The sequence below is a fragment of the Alligator mississippiensis genome, chromosome 2, assembly GCF_030867095.1.
Source record: "Alligator mississippiensis isolate rAllMis1 chromosome 2, rAllMis1, whole genome shotgun sequence".
NCBI classification, from domain to species: domain Eukaryota; kingdom Metazoa; phylum Chordata; order Crocodylia; family Alligatoridae; genus Alligator; species Alligator mississippiensis.
In genome coordinates this window covers 58,064,268-58,090,367 of record NC_081825.1, presented here as the reverse complement: position 1 = coordinate 58,090,367, position 26,100 = coordinate 58,064,268, and the positions used below count along the sequence as shown (strand labels likewise).

At 43.4% G+C, this 26,100-nt stretch overlaps 1 protein-coding gene across 2 annotated transcripts in view; it reads right to left on the bottom strand.

Annotated features, from left to right (window-relative positions):
• The window catches only part of DCUN1D4 (defective in cullin neddylation 1 domain containing 4), a 70,513-nt gene that overhangs the window by 9,871 nt on the left and 34,542 nt on the right, over positions 1 to 26,100 (bottom strand). For both annotated transcript variants that reach the window (XM_006261250.4, XM_019481228.2), the window contains exons 5-8: positions 20,505 to 20,596; positions 13,530 to 13,600; positions 9,840 to 9,931; positions 7,320 to 7,428 (exon numbers count right to left, since the gene is read on the bottom strand). In XM_006261250.4, the coding sequence (XP_006261312.1) occupies positions 7,320 to 7,428; positions 9,840 to 9,931; positions 13,530 to 13,600; positions 20,505 to 20,596 (364 nt within the window). The remainder of the gene's footprint in view (positions 1 to 7,319; positions 7,429 to 9,839; positions 9,932 to 13,529; positions 13,601 to 20,504; positions 20,597 to 26,100) is intronic.

Below are 26,100 nucleotides of genomic sequence, written 5' to 3'. Positions count from 1 at the left end.
AGGCAGGAGGATTTGGGAGGTGGATTTCTGTGGTGTTTTTTGGCAACTCACAAAAAGAGGACACCAAGCAGCAAGTCCATGTGGCGATCTGCAAATTGGCTTTGCCTCCTCGAGGCAGTATATTTTGACATAACAGACAGAGTCCTGGAGCCATGGGAGGGTGAAGGCAAGGAGTAAAGCCTCCTGGGATGCTGGAGGACTGAGCCACACCCGGTGACACAATGCATAACTGTATAGAAATTACATCTGGTGCTAGAATACTTAGTATTGGTAAGTTACTGCTGGAAAGAGCTAACATTTTGTTGCAATATCACCTTTTTTTCCTGTGACAAACCACCTAAACCTAAATGGTTATAAGCTTGCCTTTTCCTGTGCTAAAAGTTGGATTTCTCACCACTTATATAATGCATGTCCATGGCTTCAGCCAGAGCTGACTATAACATATAAATGTTCATGTTAGGAGAGTTCAGGGATCATTATTTAGCCAAGATGTTTTCAGGATTGCTTAAAGGGATGACAAGCAATATTGGAAAACTATATCTGTATAAAGAACATAAGACAACAGCAGAGAAAAAACTTCCCTTACACATTACAAAATATCCAGCATCTCATCTGTGAGAGTATTGTATACATGAGGTAATCTACATTTGTATAAAAACACCTATTTTAAAGGAACATTACAGTTGCAAAGCAAAGCACTCATCAGTTACAAAAGGCTCAATTTAAGATAATCCTGCTTGAGTGCATATGTCCTGGTAACCTTTTCAGTTGTATTGCAGCAGCACGTAAGAACCCAGTCATAGACCAGGACCTCATTTGCTCTAGCTGCTGTACAAACACAGATCATAAAGGTAGTCCCTACCCTACAAAGCTTCCCTGCCATTTTGCACAGAAGCAGAGTCATTCAGTATGCAGGATGCATGGCAATAATATGGCTGCTCAATTTTTTTTTTACTCTCATTTTAGTGCAATTCCTGTTCTGGCTTTTACTACCCACAATTCAAAAGCTTGCACTAAAATATTTTCTAAGAAACATTTTGCCTTTCATATTGCACTTACCACTGCAGTAACCACGTCTCACATAGTTTTCCAAAACGCCTTAGTATAGGAAAGTATTATTCTTATTTTATAAATCAGGCACACAGAAACATTAAGGTCAAAATACTCAGAAATATCCACTAAATCTGTGCCCAAATGAAATAAATGAGTATGCAAATGAAAATACCTATGCTTCATTTTTTGTTACACAGATACTGAGTTTTGTGTTTTCAGCTGAAGCTGGTAGTGCTCAGCACTTCAATGTGAAATCCTAGCTGATTTAATTGGGCATCCAGGAAAGCTGGCAAGTAAAATAAAGAGTCACTGATAAGATCTGATTTAAATAAGTTGCCCCATTACAGAGAAAAAAGCAAAGTTAAAGATAGATCCAAGTTCTACTGGCCTGTATTTAAATAACTTTATTATAAGAATATTCTCCACATACTCCCAACCATCTCTCATTTAGTACACACCCAGCTTCTGAAGATAACTGCATCACTGGAATATAAAAATATGTGTGCGTGCTACTCATGGCAAAGTTGCAACTGTGGAGAAGAGCACAGTTATAATGGCCACAAGAAAGAGGTCAATTACAATTCCTTTGCCTCTAACAAGATAACTTGAATTCTGGGGTGGGCAAAATACCCTCCACAACTACAGTACTGGAGTTGTCATACAAAGCAGAAGCAAAGAATGCATTATTTAGCAAAAAGCTGTAGATCTGAGACAAGTTTTACTTCAGTATGCCAAATACCACTTTTACTTTTGAATGTTCAGCATGTAAATAACCTAGGAGTTTTTTCCTGCAAAGCCTAATTACACATCACCTTTATTTTTAGGACTATGTTTGCAGCGGCACTTCAGAAACTGCAATTTACGGAAATCTGCCATCTTAGGGCATAAGCAAGCCTCTGATATCTCAGTCTATGCCGCTTTTTGCACATTCTTTAGATCAAGTCCCATAATTTTTCCCTCAGACTATATATATATATATATATATATAGTTCAATAGGTTTCTTTCAGTTAGTCCCTTTTAATACATTTCCAGCTGCCCAATGGCACAGCTGCCATGGCAGATTCTCTGACTGCATTCTTAACACATCCTAGATGCTTTTTCTTCCTTTCTGGATCACTTTGGAGAAGTACTAAATTTTGACACATCTCAGCATTTCTTATAAAATCATTCCACTTAATATGGGCATTTTCCTGACACTTTTACTTATGAAAGCATTTAGATACCTGTCTGTTTCTTTGGTGTATTTCTTCCTTTCACATCCACAGGTCAAGGATAAAATGAGTTAAGAGTTTCATAGTTGGTCTCTACAGTTGCAGATTTTCTGATGACCAAACTATTCTAAACTGGTGAAGGCAGATGATACATTACTAATTCGTAACTATTTCCTTCTCAGTATCCTACTGGTGGGCATGGAAACGTTGATGTCTGAAAACTCACCTCTTACATTTGTTTGCTTTCTAATGTAATTCTTGAGATGGGAGTTGCTGGGGCTCTAATTTTTTCCATTAAAAAAAACAAACACCCTTTTTAAAATACAGAATGGTATTTCAGTCTGTCTTCATGTTAACTGAGCTGCCATTTGGAGGACTGCTCATCAGCAAAATCTGAATTTTCTAACCTACCTGTTATGCCATGCAATGCCTTTACCTACACTTTTGACAATATACTGTATCCTTCCTTGTTTGAGACCACTAATTGTTAAACTGTTAATTTAATTCTGCATTTACAGGGCATACTGAACCTCAATTATTTTTATAATTGCTTTAATCAAGATGTTCTAGTGAACTGCAATAGAGACTGTCAAATTTTCTCAAAATCTTAGCGTAGGGCGGGTCAGTTTTTTCCATTCATTGTTCTCTTTGAAGATTACTCAGGGTAAAAAAAAATCTTATGATCTTTCAGATCAAAATCAAGTTTGCTCTTATCTCAGTTTTGCTTCAACTATTTATTTTTCTGGATCACAAAAAACATTAAAATTTATCCAATTACTGTAGTCTCTTATATCACCTTTCTTTGATATTTTGAAATATAGTATCATTTTTTCACAGACTTTCCTGGTTCTACACTTCACTGAAACATCCAGTTATTCATGAAACAAGACTAAGCTTTCAATATTTATTTCACTATTTTCCAGGTTGATTTAGCCAGGGTTTTCTCCAACTATTAACATTTCATGGTCTTCACTTCTTTGAGAGATGTTGCAACACCTAGTTCTAGGTTCTTAATTTCTTTGTCAAGTTAACAGTTTGACAAGCTGAGCTGTACAATGTTTCCAGACAATCTATCTACTACTCTCTCTCTATTCTTTTGTTAAGGGTTGTTGTTTTTTTTTGTAAGAGATCCTCTAGAGAATATTGACTTGAGAAACATGTTGAGTTTACCTTTTTTAGTAGCCTCTTCAACTTCTCCAGTATGTATTTTCTCTCGTCTGCGATTTACAGTTTTCTCCTATGTTTTATGCTGCAAAAAGCTATTTCTTTTTTGTAGGTATTTAAGGGGTAAGATATTTACTTTAGTTTGCTTACCTCCTTTGAAACAGTTCCCTGTATCCTTACTTATCGAGACTTCAGCTTCTTACCTGATAACTAGTTAACGTAAGAGTCATGCAAAAAGTTAACATTGATGTGTCATGATACTCATGGTGAACGTAAATCTCACACATCTAGATCTGTTCAGATTAACTTTAAATTGTTTTTTGTAAAGTTTCATCTGTTAGCCTTTTGTTAATTTTCTTGTTGCTTTGGGGGACTTTGTTCTTTCCCACATGCTAATCTTCAGCTTTGCCACATAAATTGTGATCATTATAGAGGTCTGATCTTCTGTACACTTCAACATTCCAGAGAGTAAATCTAGATTTCTTTCCAATACACTGATAGTCAAGCTGAGTATTTCCAAGTTACCTTACAGAACCTGTTACGAGGGAATGAAACTCCTTCCAATAATGATCCCTGATGCCATACATAGTTCTACCTGTATATCTTCTGCATTAGATATTATTCTGATTTGCTTGTTTCTAATAAGTACTGAAATCACAGGCTTCCAAAAGAGTTATGAACCAAAATTTACATCAGACAGCTTTTTTCCTCAGGTTTCCAAGAAACAAAAACTCTTAGGTTTGTGTTGGAAAAAAAACGGAGATCAATACATAACTCAGTGGACTAGTAAATGAAGCTATGGGATTTACACGAGAGTGCTACCATATGATCTCTCTCTCCCTTCAAATACCAATAAAAAAACATTTAAAAAACCCTTTAAATTAGTCTGAGCCAGCACTGACAGCATTACTTTGACATCCCGTTTTAAAGCTCGTTATGATGACACTGCACCTTATTACTTTTAATCATAAAAAATTCTAGCCCAGCAGTGCTCAACCTCTGGACCACAAGTCAAATGCAGCTCACAGAGCCTTGGAATCCAGCCTGCGGAGCTCCCCAGGGCTCAGAAAATTTGGCAGCAGTAACAGTTAAAACTTCCACCCCTCCCTGCTGCCAAAATCCCTAACTGCATGGTGGGTCAGAGCCGGGCCACAACTACCCCTTGCACAGCTGGTTTAATGCTGGTCTATGCCCCCTTTTCCCCACCCCCTATGGGTCCAGCCTATTCCCATTCTCTCCACCCAGCCAGGTTGGGGCTGGGTCACACCCCTTTATCCCTGCCCCCCCCCCCCCAATATATCAGATGTATTAAGGCCACGCTGCCCCCACCCCAGCCTGCATGAATGGATGGGTGCCTGATGCACCTGTCTTGGGTGCCAGATTGCAGCCACCAGTCAGATGCAGCCTGCAGAAGGACCAGACACTGCCCATCCAGCCCACAGAGGCAAAAGGTTGAGCTCCACTGATCTAGCCCATTCTGTTAAGCAGAAGGTCAAGGAGTTCCACTGTGAAGAACCTATAGAAAACACTTCCTTGAAAAGAAAAAATTAAATTGGGCACTGCATTAAGGGTAACGTTTGAGATACAGATTTTCTGCAAGTGTAACACATGGTTCTGTCCAACTTCATAGACTTCATACCAGTTTTGAGCCTCTGAAACTAATGCAGGTTTTACCCTATTACAACTGCCTTTTTAATACAAAGGGGAAAAAATGTATTTTGGGCCTCAATGCCCAGTCATGAGTCTTCTGCAAGGCTATTATTACCTTGAAAAGGTTCAACAATAGCGATAGTATTTCTTTTGAAATAGTCCCTTATATATGAAGTACCTCGATTTCCAATATACTAATATTATAAAAGCCTTAGTCTGTCTGTCTGTCTCTAATACTTTATTTGTGCTCTGATTGGCTGACTGAAACAACCAGAGTGCTCCAAGAGCATTCAGACAGGAGACAGCGCAGACATAGGGGACAGGGGGTGGGGGCCAGGCCAGCTGCAGGCAGTGGTGACAGAGCGGGGGAGTGTAATAGTAAGGGCTTTGCTAAATGCTAATAGCAAGAGTTTTGTATGCTGACTCCATAGTAGGCTGGCGAAACAGCACGTAGCTTCTTGCTCTGTGAGCGTGACCGAACTATGAACCTAGATAGTAGAATGTTGTAATACAGTGGAATGTGGTAAACACCAGGCGTGTTGGATCACAACTCATCCCCAAATTTTTAGCTTGAGATAACCAAATCCCTAGTTCAAGATAACATTATTTACTCCGGACTATATAAGCTGTACATTAAGTTACAATGAGTTCCTCCACTCTGGCAAGAATTCTGACTTGCGCGGAGCCCCGGCGCAGGCTATCGCATCCCCAGGATCAGGAAACTCCAGGGCCAGGGGAACTATGTGGGGTGGCAGCTGCCGCCGAGAGCTGATGTGAAGTGACCATCCTCTCTGCTCTGTCCTATTGCCTGCCTCTGTGAGTATCCTTAAAGCTTTGCAAGGGTGAGAACAACCATGAGTACATTCTTTGTTCAAGTGCGGGGAATCTTCTGAACCCAGTAGTTCATTCTAAGACAGGAAGCCGCTGTCCCACTGCCACCTGGTCCTGACAAAAGCCGGCAGGGAGGGGATGGAGAGGGGTACGGTGACGGCACCCTTCCGCCGCCACTGCCAGGCCCTGCCAACAACTGGGACAGGAGGGGAGCAGGGAAGGAAGGCAGGTGGATGCAGGCCGGGTGGACCCAGAGTGTGGCGGTGGTGGGGAGCGGCGCCGGACTTACGGGGGGGGGGGGCAGGTGGAGTAGGACCAGACCCGAAATGCGGGGAGGGGGGGCAGCATGGCACAACACAACACAGGCCTCTGTCAGCCCCCCATCACTCTTGACGGGCAATTGGTTAGTAGCTTTCCAATTCCTATAATAAAAAGAAGAGATGCAATCCCCTTAAGCCTTGAAAATATCCTCCTGAATAAGCGGGCACGTTTTAAGAGCTGGAGTGCCCATCTGTAACGTGACTGTGAGTATTTTACATTATCACAGTATCTAAGTGCATCACAGTTTTTCATGTATGTACACACAATTCCCTAGGTCAAGGGTGTCAAACTCACCCAATGGCTCAGGCTGGACCTAGTCAGCTGGGCTCCTTGCAAGCCGCATCCATGAGGCCAGCAACAATGGAAGCAGCAACAGTGGTGGTGGGGCAAGCAGCTATGAGCCTAGCAGGCCAAGTGGCTCTAGGGCAAGCAGGGCTGCGTTACCACAGCCCTCACTCACGTGCCTGTCACCAACACCCATGTCCAACAGGCCCTTAGGGCTCCAGCTTCCACACTGCCCCCCACCTCCCACTACCCATGGCCTAGCACTAGGCCACAGGCCAGATACAGCAGTTCTGTAGGCTAAATCTAGCCCACAGGCCATACATTTGATACCCATGTGCTGGGTAATAGGAAAGTACTGTTTTCACTTTACAGATGGGAAACTGAGCCAGAGATATACTATGGTTCTGAAATCCTCCACCAATTAAGTCAATGGGAGCCCTGTGGTTTGTTTCAATAAGCACAGCAATGGGGCCCAAGTGATCTGTCAACAGTCATAAAGTAAAACTGTGACAGCACAGGCAACTAATCTTGAATATTCCACATCCAAAACTAATACTACAGCATCGTTCTTCCCCTACATGTATTCTTCCTTTGAGATTCTGATATTTGGTATGTTTCAAATTCTGTGCAAGATGGGTTTTAAAGAGCAAACACATTGCTTCTAGCACGTGCCAGTATCAGAAGCAATTTTGACAGGTATTCTAGGAGCAACTAGTACAGCCTCTAAAATACCAGGCATGAAAGTAAACCTACAGAGCTATAAAAAACCATAATGCCAGACTCTGTACTCCTGGACTACTCACCCGTGCAAAGTCAAATGCATATCTATAAATAAGTTTAAAATTTGTTGGCTCATTTAATAAAGTTCTTAAGTAATCCAAGGAATTCCTTAGTTTTTCTGTTGTATCACATCTACAAAAAAAAGAGAAGGTGATTTATAGCCAAGATCTAATATTGAAAACATATCCACCTCTGCTTTCATTCCCCTCCTTTGTATGCCTCTTCCACAGAAGTTAAACATATGGCTCTAGGCTTGCCTTCAAGAGTTGCATGAATTTGGGCTGAACCCAAAATGTGAATGGAAATTGATTTAGGTAAACTGGCATAAAACCTTAGGTGGTATAAAGCCTTTTGGTTCAAAAGTTTAGGTAGGTTTAAATTAAACCTAAAGGAAAACATGTTTCCAATCAATTTAAAAAACTAGAAACTTACCTATACAAGGCAATAAATGTTAGAACAGGTGTTGGCAATGTTTTTGGACAGAGTGCCGAAAACACCTGCAACCTCAGCTTGTAAAATGTTGGCGTTCCAGGGTCAGACAGTGGAGGAGCCACCAGGGGCCTGATCCTTGTTGTGGCAGCATAGCCCCAGCCCCTTCCCCACCATCCGAGGCATGCACACACCCACCGCCAGCAACAAACAAGCCAGGCTGGGGCTCCACAGATGCCAATGCAGCTGCTTGCAACCTCCTGGCTATCTGCCACAGCTGGCCCAGGCTCTGGGCAGGTCTCTGACACCCACCACAGAGTCTGACCTGCTCGCAGCAGGTGGTAGGGAGACTGCAAGTAGCTGCACTGGGGTTCATAGAACCCTAGCCCAGGTCATTGCTAGAAGTGGGTGCACTCATGCCCCGGGGGAGGATGGTGGGGAAGGGGGCCAGTGTTGCACTGCCACAACAAGAATCGTGCTCCTCGTGGCTCCTCCACCATCTGCCTTGAGGCATGTATGCCAAGCAAAATGTCTTTGTATGCCACACACTGGCACATGTGCTGGGGGTTGCCTAAATGGAAAAAAATATACATATATAAATCAGCTGATGGAACTCTGTGTATGAACATTTTTAAAGTGTGTTAATTCTACCATCATTGTGCTGCTTTGGATAAATCAGACTTATCTCTGCCTACATTCTCCTACCTTTATTTGCAACCCAGAATTCTCTCTCTAGTGGTTCTTCAATTTCGCTACACTGAGAAGCCCTCAAAAGAAAGGGCTTCAGCCTATTTTGTTCTTCAGCCAAAATAAGTGTGTGAACAAAGAGTTCACACCAAATTAATTTACACAATTAGGTTAATGATTGCTGATCCCTAGTGCACTCGTGCATACAGACCCAAACCCAGACCCAGACCCAGGCCCAGGCCCAGAGGTTAAAAGTAGTTATTTCACATCAGCTTCAGTTGATAAGCTACAAGTTTCAGTTAAGTCTAAGGGCTGGTCAATATTACAAGATGTCTGCTAACGAAATGTCTTCCAACTGAACGCAGCCACTATGTAGAAGGTGCCAAAGCACCCACTCAATAGAAGCTGTGTGGAGGTGCCAGAAGCCAGGCAGAATTGCAGCTCTACTGGCAGGGGAGGACATATGGTGTATAGTAGGTGACACCAGGTGATAAAAGGTGCTGTGAAGCTGGCAGAAAACTTGGGCAAGTCTATACATTCTCAGTTTTGTTGGCAGAATTTGAGTTATGTCGGCTAAACAATGTAGTAGGGACCAGGTGCAGGACACACACACAAAAACAAACAAACAGAAAAAAAGAGTGCCCTCATCAGAGTTTGTGCCAATATAAACACTGGTGATTTTTAATGGAGTGCAACAAAGCTTGCAACTAGTAACAAAATACTGTGGTTATTTGATGTGTTAAACAATTCATGCTATAATAGCCTGGCACTGGGTCTGCATAGCCACAGCATATCTAGACCATGAACACACTGGTCAAATCAAAATTACCTGGTACAAGCCCCATCACTAGCAGGTCAAAAGGAGACCTAGGAGAGAGAAACTTTCTCCCAAAGTTTGGACTGCAGGGAGGGGGCAGGCTTTTTTTTAATAGAAGCATACCTGGAAGTAATATTTTGAGGAACCAAAAGTACTGAGGAGGATAACTGTAAAGAGGATGCAAAGCAGATACTTCTGGTAGTAGGTTTGGGTCAACAGAGCGGAAGCCAAAAGGATAATGCCTTATTTTCAGACAGAGTTAAGTAAATAAAGCAGATTCAAGACAAGATTCCTTATTCCTTTCAGCTAGTACTATTAAATCCATAGACATAAGCATTATGCCTGAGGTTGCAGGTATTTTAAGACTTTTTGGTTTAGTCATCAAAGCCTACGTAGCCTAGCTGTGAGGATGCATAAGGTTTAAAAATGTCTGAAAGCCACACGCTGCTGTAAGTAGGAAAAGGGTGAAATCTTATGTCTACTTCTCTGGAGAGGAGCACTAAATCAACACATACACTAAACCAACATAACTCTGGATAAAAATGCATTTTAAATTACCAGATTTACTATAACGAAATACAAAAAGCTTATAAAACTTCAAGGCACTTACTGCAGTGATGTCATTCCTTTTAACCATTCTTGCAACGTAAAGTAACCCATGTTTTGTGCGTCCAATTTCCAAGCTAACACAAGCATAACTACCTGTTTAAGAGAGCACACTATTAGGTAAAACAAAAAATAAATAGTCTTGGACAGTTATTACTTAACAGACTGCCACATGCTTTTATTTGGTTTAGAGTACAGGCACTCAAATATGAATGGAACAGTCAGGATACTCAGACTCTTCCTACCAAGAAAACAGAGCTTTTTAGAAGCTCTAGATTTTAGCAAACTGCTCATCTATATAATAAATAATTGTGCATTGCACTGTCCTTCCTGGTAACTCTGGACAGTCAAATCAAACTACACCTGTAAAATCTTTGGGGGAAGATATGGGCTCTGCTGTAATTTTCATATCATGAAGTGTGCTCCAACTTTTGACCCTATGTTAAACTACTTCAAGATTAATGAACCTCTCTCCTGAAAATAAGGGTACATATGTCAGTAAATGCAGGTCTTCAAGACAACATCACCTCTGCATATTTCAACCTGGGGAATGTGCTTGCCGTACACTGCTTCATGAAACAGGCTCTCACATCAAATACCTGTAACTACGAGCCATAAGTAGTACACCAAGTAGTAACTCTACAGTAATACAGAAATCCTCAGCTTTGGGAAGGCTGACTGTCACAAACTCAGGAGACTGGTCAGCTAGGCACTAAGAGACTATGGTCCTTTAGAAAGGGGAGTCCAGGAGGAATGGTTGTTCCTTAAGAACGCAATCCTTGAAGCACAAGGAAAGTCAATTCTGTCCTGCAGGAAATTGAGTCAGCAGGCTGGGGAGCCCCCTTGGCTCAGTAGGGAACTTTTGGACCTCCTGAAACTAGAGAGAGAAGCCTACACCAGATAGAAAATGGGAATCATCACCAAGGAGGATTACACAGCACTAGCCTGCACCTGTAGAGAGCAGACCAGAAAAGCAAAGGGAGAAACCAAACTCAGGCTAGCCATGGGAATCAAGGGCAACAAAAAGTCCTTCTTCAGATATGCGGGAAGTCGGAGAAAGAACAAAGGCAACATTGGGACCCCTGCTAGATCAAATGGGGTAGCTGATGTCTTGCACTCAGGAAAAGGCCACTTTCCTAAATGACTACTTTGCATCAGTCTTCCACCCGCCCAAAGAGATCACCCTATCAGACAGGACACAAAGTATCCAGGGGGTGGGAGATGGGGCCACAATTGACACAGATCAAGTGAGGGAACACCTCGAGAGGCTCAACATCAATAAGTTCATGGGCCCAGATGGAATGCACCCAAGAGTCCTGAAGGAGCTGGTGGACATCATAGCACACCCTACGGTGAAGATATCTGAGAACTTGTGGCACTCAGGAGAGGTACCAGAAGAGTGGAAAAGAGGCAGTGTGGTCCCAATCTTCAAGAAAGGAAGGAAGGAAGAACTGGGGAATTACAGGCCCATCAGTCTGACATATCCATCCCTGGAAAGATCCTGGAGAAATCATCAAGGGTTCCATCAGCAACAGGCTAATGGAAGGCAACTTTCTGAGTAGCAGCCAACATGGTTTTGTTGCTGGAAGGTCTTGCCTAACCAACCTCATCTCCTTCTATGACCAGGTGATGCATTGCCTAGACAAGGGAGATGAGGTTGATGTTATATATCTGGATTTCAAGAAAGCCTTTGACCTGGTCTCCCATGATGTCCTCATGGTTAAGCTGGAGAACTGCAGCCTCAACCATTTCACCGTCCAATGGCTGGGGAACTGATCAAAGGCCAAGGGAGCCCACATGATCAAAGGCCAAGAGAGCAAATCTTATGAGGAGAGGCTGAGGGACATGGGACTCTTCAGCCTGGAGAACAGAAGGCTCAGGGGGGACTTGATAGCAGCCTATAAGTATATAAGCGGCGTGGCAGCAGGATCTGGGAGAACAGTTGTTTACTAGGGCTCCCCAAGGGATAACAAGGGCAAATGGCCACAAATTTCTGGAAGGCCGATTTAGACTGGACATAATGAAAAACTTTACAGTCCGAATGTGCACAGTCTGGAACAGACTCCCTCCAGAGGTGGTGCAAGCACCTATTCTGGACTCATTCAAAAGGCGTTTAGATGCTTATCTTGCTGGGATCATTTGACCCCAGCAGACTTCCTGCCAATGGCAGGAGGGCTGGACTTGATCTCATGAGGTCCCTTCCAGCCCCAACAGATGTTCCCTATTGCCCAGTTTCAAAATGGCGTATATCACATAGACAAGACTAGTAAATTATTCTCCCATTTGAAATTCCACTCTCCTCAGAAATCTGAAGCAAGCAAAGGAAGTCCAACAACCTTTGTTATTATTGTTCAATTTGAATCAGCCAACACATTTTTGAAAAACTACTTTTCAGAGGTTAACAGTTACCACTTCTAAAATTAATCATACTTGGCATTTATACTCATATTTTTTCATCCTGCAACGTGCCAGAGATCCACTGCTTCAGAGCAGACTCAATTAATCGAGTCTGCTCCTCATGTGTATGCAGTCATATAAACATTGAAATGAGCATTAGCGCATAGAAAATGACACTGGAGCATTTTGGAACTAAAGCACCTTCTATGTATTTTAGTTCAAAAGTACACCTCTGTCATTTTCACAGCACTGATGGACATTTTGCTGCTTATACAACTGCAAGCATCGCAGCACCAGGAGCTTTTCAAAAAGCCCGGCACTGTGGCGCTTGCATGTGTAAAAATGCCCAATGTTTTCAGAGTGCACGTAAACAATCAATAAGCCTTCTTGCCTAATGTTTCACTAATTAAAACTAGGGGTGCACTGACAGAGATTTTGGGGACTGATACTGACAGCCGATTTTTATGGAGGCATATTGGTCGATAACAATCTGATTTCCAATACAGCTGTGTGCAGCTAATAAGTCTGTTGTGGTGAAATGGGAAGTGGGAAGGAAGGGGGGGAGGGGGGGGACAGATCTATGCTCCCCATGGTGAGGGAGGGAGTGGGGCTGGGATAGGCACTGCCCAGCCGGGGTATGGTGGGTGCGGGATGGAGCCATGGTGCGTCTGGGGCACAGGGGGGCCGGCTCCTGCCGCTCGTCTGGGAGGGTGGCATATGCCCCTGGATCTGCGCGGGGTGGGGCAGGGCGGGCTGCAGCTGCAGGATGGGGGCACCCCTCCCTCCCCACCCCCGTGCCCTCCCAGACAAGCAGTGAGAGCAGCCCTCTCCACCCCCCAGATGACCCACAGCTCTGTCCCATGCTTGCCCTGCCCTGGCTGGGCAGTGCCTATCCCAGCCCCAGCCACACTCCCTCCCTTGCTGTGGGGGGTGTTGATCTGCCCATGCCTCTTCCTCACCCCCCTCCCCCACCACAACAAGTTTACCAGCTGCACGCAGGTCTCCACACTGCTGGCTGTACTCCTCCTCACTGCTTACATGCTGCACTGTGGCTGCGTGCACACACAGGCATTTATTTGCCAAATTATTGGCCACTTCAGGCCAGATTTCCGATACAGTCAATTTTTTTTTATATTGGTGCCAATCCAATATCGGACCAATGTATTTGTGCATCTCTAATTAAAGCTATGACAACTTTTTTAAAATGGAAAATGCTTCTAATGTTTCATGAAGATAACTGGTCAACAGTTAACCAGGCTACTTGCTGAAGCATAATCAGGAAAAAGCTTAAACTTACATTTTCTGGTTCAACTCCAATGTCTTCACAAAATTTCTCCATGCCCTCAGGACCCACAACATCATCAGTTCCTGCAATCAAAATGCCATTTTACATTTCTGTTTAATTTAAAATTCATTGGAAGCTTATCACTGATGCAAGAGAAAAGCAAACACGAAACACAGACTAACATTTTGTATGATTCCATGTGTTTACTTGCATATAAAGAAAAATTAATTAGAGTTCCATGCACTGTCCTTGTGCACCTCATTATGGGTGAATATACATAACAAAACTTACACTTGGAATTTTTGCCTTGATATAACTCATAAAGCACACTGTAGCCTCAACCCCTCTCAAGCTCTGTATAAGGGCAATATAGGGTACCACACACTACCTCCTTTTTGGTTACCTCTCAACCCCATTCTTAAAGTTGCATGCAACTCCAAGGAAGATGGGATGAGTGCAAGATGTGGGTGTAGACATGCATGTGCTCATGCAAAACTAATTATACATTTCAAGGAACTCTACTTATTGATAAGTAACTTCTCTTGTCTCCCTTGAGTGATTTTCCATAGGCACAACATGACTACAGGTGACTCTAAAGTGGCATTTGCACACCTGGAGGTGGGTCTCAACATTTCTAGCCCCATGGGTTGGGTGAGTATCACAGGGAGAGTCCACAGACTGGAACCCATGCACAGAGCAGCCTAGTCTGCTGGCCCTGCCCCCCCACCACTGGATCCTGCACATGGAGCAACACTGTGTACTGCTAGCAACTTTCCAGACCCATGGGTCAGATAACATAACTCCAGAGACTGGATTCAGTCTGCAGGCCAGAGGTTGAGCTCCACTGCTCTAGGTAAATAACTGAAAGACTCCACTTTACTAAATATGGAAAAGTTACGAATGGAGCTCCGCATGGTCACCTTGCAGATACATATCAGTTAGAATCACAGGAAATAAGGGATGAAAGGGTCCTCATGAGGTAATCTAGACCAGCCCCCTGCTCAAGGCAGGATCATTTCCAACTAAACTATCCCAGCCAAGCATCCGTCTATCCCACTCTTGAACATTCCCAGGGATAGACATTCCAGGTAGTTCCAGGGAATGTCTCTCGGTAGCCTGTTTCAATGCCCGACAACCCTCATAAACAGAAAGTTCCTTCTAACCTCCAACCTAAGTTTTCTCTGCTGCAATTTGAAGGTATTGCTCTGATTCCTGTCTATCTCCATCCTCTGTATAATTGCCCTTCAGCTACTGGAAGACTTACCAAATCCTCCCTCAGTCTTCTCTTCTCCAGACTAAAGAACCCCAGGTTTTTTCAGCCTTTCCTCCTAAGTCAGGCTTCCCCAGCCTCTAATCATTTTTGTCACTCTCCACTAGATTCTTTCCCATCTGTCCACATCTTTCTTGAAGTTTTGGACCCAAAACTGGACTCAGTACTTCAGGTAAGGCCTCACCACTGCTGAACAGAGCTGCATAATCACTTTCTTTGACTTGTAATAGAGACAGTATTATTAGAGGTACTGCAATAGAGATGCAACTGAGTAACCTGTTGCTTTTTTAGCAACAAGAAGGTATTGTTGGCTCCTATTCAGCTGATGGTCCGCTGTAATCCCCAGGTTCTTTCCTGCAGTATTGCAGCCAAGCCAGTCATTCCCATTCCCCAGTCTGTAATTGTGAATGTAATTATTCAGGTGCAGAACTTTGTTACATCTCATCTGATTGATTGGAAGCCACTTCTGCAGTCTATCCAAGTCATTTTGGATCTTAGCTCTACTCTACAGCAATGGTTCTCAACCTTTTTAGACTCAAGGCACCTCTTGTTTATACAAGTATTAAATGACTGCGCAGTAACAGCTGCACAGTCAGTGTCTCGTGTAGATATGGCCATGAAGTCCTAAATGGCTCCTCTGAACTCCAGCCTTTGGATGCAGGTTGGACTTCTGAGTGTTTACCAGCAATCTCGGCATAAAACAACTGAGAAACTCAGAACTCTGAGGTATGAAGAATGCCTACTGACACTGCCCTGGGTATCAAACAGGCAGCAGTATCTTGGGAGTAATATTAGCCACCACATGTTCTTCAGACACAAGGGCCAAAAGAGGTTTTTTGAATTCCTTTGGTAAGGTGTCTGCTATAGAAACACTGTTCTGGAAGGGACTTCTTGGGCCACCGAGTCCAATGCCTTTCATTCACAAGCAATCATTTACCCAAGGATGCCCAGTATTGTGTGCAGTTCTGGGCTCCACATTTTAAAAGGATGTGAAAAAGTTAGAGAGGGTCCAGAGGTCAGCAGCAAAGATGATAAAAGGCTTGTAAACCTTTTCTCTCTTGCCACAGAGAGGAAAACACGGACCAACAGCTTGAAGCTGCAAAGAAAGCTTAGATTGGATAGCCAGAAAAAACTTCTTCACTGTTTGAATAGTGAGGTAGTGGAACAGACTGCCTAGGGAAGTTGTGAACTCTCCATCACTGGAGATATTCAAGAAGAGGTTGGACAGCTACTGGTTGGGATAATCTAGGCGTAGCTACGCCTACATTCTACCACTGGTATTTCTCATACTTCTAGGCTTAGCTGGTTGCCCTCTTCTCCACTTTTCTGCTATATGTTGTAGTGTGAGATTTTGAATCAAGCTAATATTTTTTTGAACAAAACTAGGCCCAAGACGGAAGCAGGATGCTATAAATTAAATGTGAAGTTGGCAATCACAGTCATTTTCCGTGCATCTTCTGTTTAAAGACTATATATAGTAAAAATATAAGCTTAATTGGACTCCCCTTTGGTTCAGTAGCAGAATCCTTGTCTGCCACACAAGAGGCCCAGGTTCAATTCCTGGATGCTTATACAACTACACTCATGGAGGCACCAAATGTCTGGACTCAGTCTGGCCTTTGGATTCTGTCTCAATGGCCTAAAGCGGGGATGAAAAATCTGGGTAGCCTCCACTCCTCCATACTACTGCCTAGGCATATGTGTCAAAGGTCTGGGTGACCTGTCACGCATACACCATGATCCAGAAGGATCGACGGTTGCCAACCATCTGATAAGCTTGATTGATAATTGGTGCCAATGACTGGGAAGCAGCAATCGCACAATATAAAACCATGAAACAGGTGGGTGTGTGCGTGCGAGCTGGCTGTGATACTGGGGAGACAGACGTAGCTGCTGTTTCCTTCCTGTTGAAATTGGGTCAAAAGACACCTAAGAACATCATGCATGCGGCAAAGGATCAGAGGACTGGCCCACTGAAGACCATTGTTATGAAACTCTTATGCTGCCTGTCAGGTTGTATGTGCAGCTATATTTTCTCTACAGTCTTGGGATTATTATTAAAGCTTGCTTCATACCAAATCGGACAAGTGACCATGTCAGTCCCACAGTGAAAAATCTTCCTGGTAATATATGTGTCAGGGTGTTTCTATGTCTTCCTAGAGGCATTTGGTGTTGGCTATAGCCAAGGCTGGGGCCTCTGACTGAAGTGTGTTGCCAATGTTCCTGCTGGGACCAAAGCCAAAGGTTCCTAGCTTGCTCCTCTACTGAGAGTCAGACTGATCACTACATTTTGGATCAGGAAGGCATTTTACCCCATGGTCAGATTGGTATGGACTGTGGGGATTTTTGCCTTCCTCTGTAGTGGGGGGCATGGCCCCCTACCCGGGATCTCTTGAGCATATATTGACAACATCTCATACACATTGGCTGCCATGGTACCCCTGCTTTACCTGTGGCAGGTTGGGGTCTTAGGTCTGTCTTGTGTCATGGCTGATGGTAGTCTTATGTAGAGTTTAGATTATGGTTTGCATGGAATGGTTCGAATAGGGATGATCCTGCCTCAGGTAGGAGGTTGAAGTAGATGACCTCTGGAGGTCCCTTCCAGCCCTATGATTCTAGAAAAAAATCACTTCAAACCTTCGCACACAACTACAAGGCAAAGCACCAGAAACACTGAGAACACCCACCCGACAACATGACATAGGTAAAGACAAGGGAGATAATGGTACTGACGATGTCCTCCTACCACCCATACACCTAAGTCACACAGAGCCAGAAGAGCTTAAATAATTAATTTTTTAGAATCAAAGGCTGGATGAAGAATAGAACATCCAAACAAATATGTCAACAAGCTTGAGCTGTTTTGTTAGAAATGCAATGCAGTTGTTTGGCTTTTTTATTTGCCACAGCTACCATCAAAAGGAGTAGTATAATGGGTGAATATAAAAAAAACCCAGTTTTTCTGAAGAGGGCTTGGCACCATTTGTCCACCCTCTTCCAATTCTCAGAACTCAAGGCAGGAATCCTACAGAACTTGGCCAGGTCTATTAAGACCTCCCTATCAAGAAAAGTGGATTTAGAACAGGTATGTCAACTAGCTGGTCAGCAGGCATGGTGACTTCTTCATGAGAAATCTGTAGGGCCTGGACCATACACTGCATCAAATCCTGAAAATCTCAGAGGTTATCCAACTGATGAAATAATAGAGAAGTAAAAGCCCTCCTTCAGTGAGAAAAGACAATGAATTAGTATCATGGAAGTCACTCAGTCTTGAACCTGGATCTGAAGAATCTTTTTGACCTGGGAAAAGAATTGGCAATTGACCTGGAAGAGGAGAAGGAGTTCAAATAGCCTGATTTGTACCGAGTGACAGGGGAGAACAGAGGGCACTACTGCTGAAAGAATCACCACAAAAAAACCTGAAATGTCTCATGACCTTGTTTTGTTTACACTGCAATATCATGCCACACCACGGAGACTTCATAACTAAAGAGAATTATAACCAGCAATTACTTTGCAGGGTTAAAAACTAGGGAAAAATGCAAACAGCTAAAACAGCAGCAGTAAGTCAAAAGTCTCACCACCTCTCACTACAAAATGAGATCAAAATTTATGAATACCACCAACTCATGCTGTGCAACATACAAGTTGTAGGTTTTTTTTTAAATGAGGTGAAAATCCCTCTAGAATAAGGATAATTTTATCTGTCATAAAAAGGCTCCTACTAGAGGAATTCTACATGAAATCTGGAATTTGAATACAATACAAAACAAAACAAAGAACAGGCTCAGAAAATAACAAACAGAATTTGACCTTGTCCTATTACGTGATCTTTTCAATCTTGTAAAAACAATTTAGAAACAACAGGTTTTAATTATACAGGTTGTCTTTCCCATCACTTCCTCCCACTCAACATAAACAGTGGTTAAAGAGACTCCAATTATTCTCAAGGAAAAGTCATGCTGGGGAAAATATAAAGGCAATATTTACTGAAGGCATGTGTAATAGGAAAAAACCTATCAAGTAAATACTTAAAATTCTCATTTGAGAATGCCTTTTCTAGAACTATTATTCACCACTACTAACCGAACCAATCCCCCATTGCTCTATGTCTACATCTTGCATTTGCAGCCAGTGGAAAGCCAAAATTCTTTTTAAAAAAGCTAAGGAAGGAAGTATGAGCCATACACACACCCAAGCCAGAATCTGCAAAAAAGATTACATCCACTTACCACCTGAAGTACTACACATACTATCAAAGAACTAACCATCAGTCCCATTTCTTACATCTGCCACCTACTTAGTTTCCCTTGGGGCTCCACAAATTTATTTCCCTCCCATTTCAAACTGCTTCCTTCAGACAAGTCTGCTTAAATAAGTAGCAGGACATCAGCTGACTTTTGTTAAAACATGTGGAGTACCATTTATGCTGAAAATTCACAGCTGGTAGCCCTAAAAGAAGTTTACTGAGTCAACACCTGTTTAATATACCACAGTGAAACTGAGGCCATGGATAGACATTACATTTTTAACACTAAAAGTGTCAACAGACTTTCAAGAGCCACAAAAATGTACTGCTACATAAGTGGAGGGACATGCCAAGCTCCCCAGCTGAAGAGATACAAAGTCACTGCAAAGGAGGTATGATAGGGCTGTTAGCAAGCACACAGCAGTGCCCAATTCCCAGGAACGGAGCTACCACCTGTGCCCTCTGCCCCACCCCCAAACCTTCCCCTTCAACACAGGAGTGTCAGTGATCAGGAAGCAGCTCCAGTCCCCCAAACCTGCCACCCACTCCCCAGCTTCCAGAGGAAATAGCATATCGGAGCATTCAGTAACTGTTCACCTTGCTCTTCCTCCCTCCCCTCTTGTTGGGGGGAGGAAGAGAGAGAGGGAGAGGAGAGGAAACAGCATTGTGGAATGCCGCAAGACTGTGAGACCCTACAGTGTTTACACATTAAACGTGGAGGTACAAAATATAGCAGTACAGAGAAGCTGCTGTTTCATCCAGCAACACTTCTGTAGAGCTTATGCTATTTTTGTAGCCCTACAAATGCAATGCACACCCATGCCTAGAATATGAAATGTAATGACCAATATGCTTAAAAATGATTGTAAGGGAAAAATTCTGATCTGAGCAACGAATTAAGTTTTCTGCTTAGAACTGAAACAAGAGATAGCAGTGACCAACTGAACGTGGCTCCCCACCTCCCTGTTTGAAAACAAATCCATAATAGCAGTGGTTTAAGTTTCTCAGCAGCAAAGCAATTGGTGAAAATGATCCATGCTTTCTGACTGGAGCACTAAACTCAAGAGAAAGATATTTCAGCTAGAAATATAAATTCAGTATGACACTTCATTGCTATATAAAAGGTTGACTGTATTTAAAAAGGTAAGTTACTAGCTTGTTTATTTAGTTACATGTAGCTTAAAGCCAATGAAATACTATTTGAAGGGTCTCCTTGTGATCTAACATATTTATCCCAGTGTGCTTTATATTCCATCAGACACTAGAGTATCTAGAACTTTTTGGCTTCAAGTTATAAAAAGCAATATTTAAAGATTTGCTTCCTAAAAACTATGATTTACCAACAAGGCTCTCAATTCAAATTAGAACCACCTGAAGAATGAGAGAAAGTTAACTTATTATTTGCCCTTAAATTTCAATACATTTTAAACACTGATCAAAAGTAGGTAATTTATACAGATCACCTTACCTGCATATTCATAGAACCATTCTAGGCACCTCTTACTTGAAAAGACTTCTTCCTCTGCTTTTATTCTAGTTGAATCATATTTTCTATACATGCTAAAAATAAAGAAAATAATTCAATTAATTTAGTAAGTTAATTTAAAAAGTGTTTTAGTCAAGAAATAGTTAATAGCCAATGCAACTGTCAAAACCATTTTTGTAGTGATTAGTATAAAAATTAGCATTTTTCTTAGTATCTTGACCATGTCATATCCAATGATTTACACAACTGCATAACTAAGTACCAGTAAAACTAAATACTGTGTTTGTTCAAAAGCTGAATCAAGTACTTGGAATTCCAATTAGCATCACTTGCATGCCATCACAAGCACTAAGAGAAATTATTTATGCAGTAACAGAGATTCATCAAGATACTGCAATGCCGGTAGTCCCAACTATAGGTAAACACTTTAATAGCAGTGTCCATTAGGAATATACCATCCGTGCCCCATTTTGATCCCATATGAGGGCAGAAAGATGGAGATCCACAACCCTCCCCTAGTTTCCTCCAAAGCCCAAACTGTCAAAGTCTCCAAAAGCAGGGACTGAGGTAGGCTGCAGAATCCAAACTGACATTTCAAGAACCAGCTTTAATGTAGGTCAGGGTTGATAAAAAATCAACAGTTAAAAATAAATAATCTGATTTTTTTACTTAGATGTTTTTTATTTAATCATATTTTTAAGATGCTTAAAAAATTAACCTATACAAAGATAATTTTAATTTAAGATATATTAAAGCTTGAAAATATCACCATGGAATAGGGATTATAACTTCTAATTAGATACTATTTGAGATAATATATTCATGTAACCTTTTTAGAAAAGTTTTATAAATAGGTCACAACAGGCCATGGATTATATTAGAGGCTTCTCTATAGATTAGTAAAGATTAAAGAAAACCACTTTACCCAACAGGACTCAGTGCTCTAGAAGATCCCATTAAGCATCTTGGTGATGCTTAGTTTCAGTTCTCAAACTGGATTTGCATCTCCAGGGATAACATCCTTGTTAACAGCAGTACATGGAGATGAGAGATAAAAGACCTGATTACCTACCCATCAGCAGCCCCATTGTCTCTGTACAAGTTTGTGTACACAGAGTCAAGCCCCTTACACCTCTCTAAAACTGCAAAGTTTCAAGAAGTTAAATGAACAGAGGGGTTGTTGGGAATGGAGTAGATCTGGACAAGGAGGAAGAGTCTGGAGATAAATGCAAAGAGGGAGGGGAAAAGAAACAAAAGAGAAACATGTTGAGCAGACTATTCCAGAAGTCTTGAGGGATACGTTTCTGAGCTACAACAGCTCTAATGATTTCAAATCTAGTGAAGGAATGGTATAGTAGAAGGGAAAACCTATCATGGCAGCAGGCTTACCAGGCCATAAAAGAGGAGAAATCAAAGATGAGAAGAAATCTAGAAGAAAGTGAAGAAACCCCAAGGCTAATAACATATAGCTGCAGTGCTCATTTGATGTCCTCCTAATACAGCATGGCAAAAATATCCCCCAAATATCCATGATTAATCTAGTGAATTGGAGATAGTTCACCTCTCAATGACTTCACAAGTATCTGCTTCAATTAGATTTGGTAAATAAAATAACCAAATTATAATTCAGTTTTCTGATGTAGCTGCAAAATTAATCTGAAAAAAAATATCAAAATAAATCACTGCTTTCAAATGTATAGTGTGTACCTTCTAAAAATGAAATCTACATCTATGAGTTATGAATAATATGCATTAAGGTTATATCAAATAAGCTCGCCACCGCTGGACAATGTTTACTGCGACTGCCCGCCCAGAGCTCACACCACGTTAGGCCGCAGTGCAGCTGCTTCACCGCCGCCTGTGTGCTGCCCAGCACGGCAGCAGGGGCCATGAGGAGGCAGCCACGGGGCAGCACAGAGGCAGCAAAGCTGCCACACCGCAGCCTAGCGCAGCGCAAGCTCCGGGAGTGCAGTTGCAGCAAACACTGCCCAGTGGCAGTGACAAGGGGGGACGCTTTCCTCCATGTCGAGCAACAGTTTCTGTGGAATGAACTGGTGCTCAGGGTGGGGGAAAAGCATCACCCCCTACTTCCTCCCCCCACCGCTTGGAGCCCGCGCGGAGCTGCCTGTGCCTGCTCTCGGTTGCTATTGCTGTCCTGCGAGGCGGCAGTGACATGGCGGAGAGATAGGACAGTCCTGTGCAGGCTGCAAGCAGCTGCAACATGGAGCACCAACCCCAGAGAGCAGGGGGGGGGGAGACGGAGACGGAGACGGGACGGGATGGGACGACGGATGGACGGACGGGGTAGGCTTTTCTCCCACGTTGAGAACCAGCTCATTCTTTGCCAACAAGCGCAGGGTCAGGGCTGTGTATTGCTCCCCACCTGTTACGTGGCTGGGGCTGGGGCACTGGGAGTGGGCACGTGGGAGCCAGGCAGGAGCGTGGGGACCGCACTGGTGTCCTGGGGCCAGCGCTGGCAGGGCCCAGAGCAGGGTGGCAGGAGCACAGGGTCCCGGCCAACAGGGGCTCTATAGAGCCAAGCCAGCTCCCCTGCTCCCTGCTGGTGCAGCACAGCCCAGCTCCACAGACCTCTACCAGCCTGCACCCCACACTCCTTCCGCCTCACTCTGGGCCCTGCCATAGCTGGCCCCATGACATTGGTCTCACACTCCCGCCCACTGCCACTTTCCCGCCTGCCCACCAGACATTGGCCCCACACTCACTTCCCACTCGCTTCCCCTCCCCTCCACCGCTTTCCCCACTTTCCAGCCTGCCCACCGGCCACTCTGCACTACATGGCTCCCTTACCCATATCCTTATTCACACGCACACATCCCCACAAACCCCATATGCAATCACTTCTGCATATACACTACAAATGCACACAAATCAGGACAAAAATATTTATTTAAATTAAATTTAAATATATTATTATGGGTGTTTGATTTTTAGTATGTAATTTGTTTTTTTTTCCCCTAAGATGGCAAACCCTCTTCCCCAAAGGAGTACTTCCAGGGGTAAGGGGAGGGATACTTCAGGTGGCAAAGGTCAGAGGTTATGGGCAGGACATCTGGTCCCAAGATGGTGACCAGGGGGTGGGGCACCTGCCAAGGGACGGGGCTACCCATATGGCCCTCGATAGCTTGCCAAAACTTGGTAAGCAGCCTTCTGCCCGAAATCATAGTCCTCTTAGAGCAGGGGTGGGCAATTATGACACAGATTCCAGCAGACTGTGGTTCCTAAATAAATGGCAAATATGAACAAGGTCCTAGAGAAATTTCGTAGGGCAGGGGGTGGTAACATACTGTCCTTGGGTTGGATTCAATGAATAAAGAGACTGAATCTAGCTAATGGAAGATTTTCCTGCAGCTGACAGTGTAGCTATGAGTTTGGGGGGGGGGGGGGGGGGGTCACATCCCAGTAGCCCCAGGCCACACGAGCCTCATGCTCCCCCACCCCACTCCCCATGGGATATGCTGCTGCTGTGAGAGGGAGGCGTTGGTGTATCCAACAGACACGAAGTAACATAAACCCCCTTTACTGCAGCCACTGCCTTTCTCACTGGAGATAGGAATCAGCAGGACATGGGTGAGCAGAAGCAGTAAGGTAGTGCCAGACGATCTTCCTGGAACCACACCTGTTGCATCTTCAAACGGACTCCAATCTGACTCCAAGACATCCATGAGAGACTCAGAGATAAGACAAAGAATGGCAGCCCTTTTGTACATTCATTTGGTGGGTCCAGCCACCAAGTGAATTCACTTGGGATTCAACATAGGACATTGTCTCTGGATCATGCAATGCCTGGACAGAAATGCACTGATCTCAGCCACAGCGGACAAAAACTGCAGGCCTCATGACAAGCATCCATAAGCACATGTCAACATACAAACTAGCAGCCTCTGACACAGCATCATCTGATCTCCCTGTAAGCAATTTTATCACTGACTACAAATCTCAAAACTAGTACTCAGGCAGACAGATCAGTTCCTGCTGGTCTGGAGCTAATCATAGTTATTTTAAAACTGTCACTCAAACCCATAAACAGATGATAAGTTCTTATGGTGCAACAGGAGTGTTAGTTCTAAGAACAGAGAAAGGGCACACGGATCCAAGTATAGGTGGATGTGCATTCTCCACAACCTTAAATTACCACTTTGGTCAGGTATTTAGTAAAAACACTACACTGTCCAGAGTCAAAAGAGCAGAACTATGTTAATAATTGTTTGGTCCAATGTGAATCTTAGGTACTTTTTTTGACCTAGGTGGATTGCAAAGAGGAAGTTCACATCTTGTCAGCTGAGAGTTGCAAACTAGTATTGAACTGGGGGAGATAGAATGAAAGAGAAGTATTTTCTGAACCTAGGGTGATGTATGTCTTTGTTGAGTTTCCTCAGCTTTTAGAGTATGATAAAGAGCAATTTATACTTTGGAATAAAGAAATATCTGGAGAAGCTTCCATGACTTCTAGAAGAAACAAATCCACACTTCTGTGATAAGAATCTCTGAGGATTGATAAGGATTTAGGGCAAGTTCAAAATGAGTAGAATAGGATAGGAAAGGGTTACCATGGACAGCAATCTTTAGAGGTCCATTTGTTTTATATCTAGGCAGACTATCCCCGATGGAACACGAAAATGGGCTTCCAGAAGTCATGTTCTCTAAAATAACTCTAACAGTTTGGCAGTTAAGTAACATACCAATGTACTGAAGACGTTCCACACACTGGCAGGGAAGAGGAAACCAGTGGCCCTTGTTTCAGCTTGAGTTTTCTGGAATATTACATCAGTCTGGTGTTGCAGGGTGTTATTCACTATCTTGGCTGTGGCAGGGATGATATAGCTGGGTCCAAAGGATGCCTAGGTATAGGTATCTCTAGAGCATGAGTGCTCAATCCCCGTCCCACAGGCCAGATCCAGCCCAAAGAGCCATATCATCTGACCTGCAGGGCTTCCCTCAGGTACAAAATATTTGGTGGCAGGGAAGCAGTGGCAGCATTAATTGCTGCTCCCCTACTGCCAACTTTTTGGACACATGGGGAACTCTGCAAGCCAGACAGTATGGGCCTGTGTGCTAGACTGGGTGTGCAGGGCACCATGAGGCTGAATCCCAGGAAGCAGAGCACAGTTCTGGCACACAGGGCCTGGTGGCGACAGTGTGCCATGGCAAGGCCCAATCCTAGCATGTGGGACTGTAGGGGGACCTTTCCCAGTGCACAAGGAATGGTCTCCAGCTTTGCATGAATCCCAGTATGCAAGACCAGTGCAGGGCCCAATCCAAGTGTACAGAGGTTGGGCCAAGGCATCATGGAGCCTGATCCAGCCCACAGACCAGCCCTGAACCACTCATCTGGTCCATAGGGACCAAAGGGTTGAACACCACTGCCCTAGACAGCACATCCTGAACAGCTCTGAGTCCTAAAAGGACAAGTACTCCATCATGGCCTGCACCTTTTTTGAGACGCTCGCTAATTAATGCATAGTCAGTGTGCTGACCATGAATGTAACTTTGACATCAATTGCTACCTGCAAGCCTATCTTGACCACTAGTTATTTTCTTATTCTTCTCCCATTGTCAT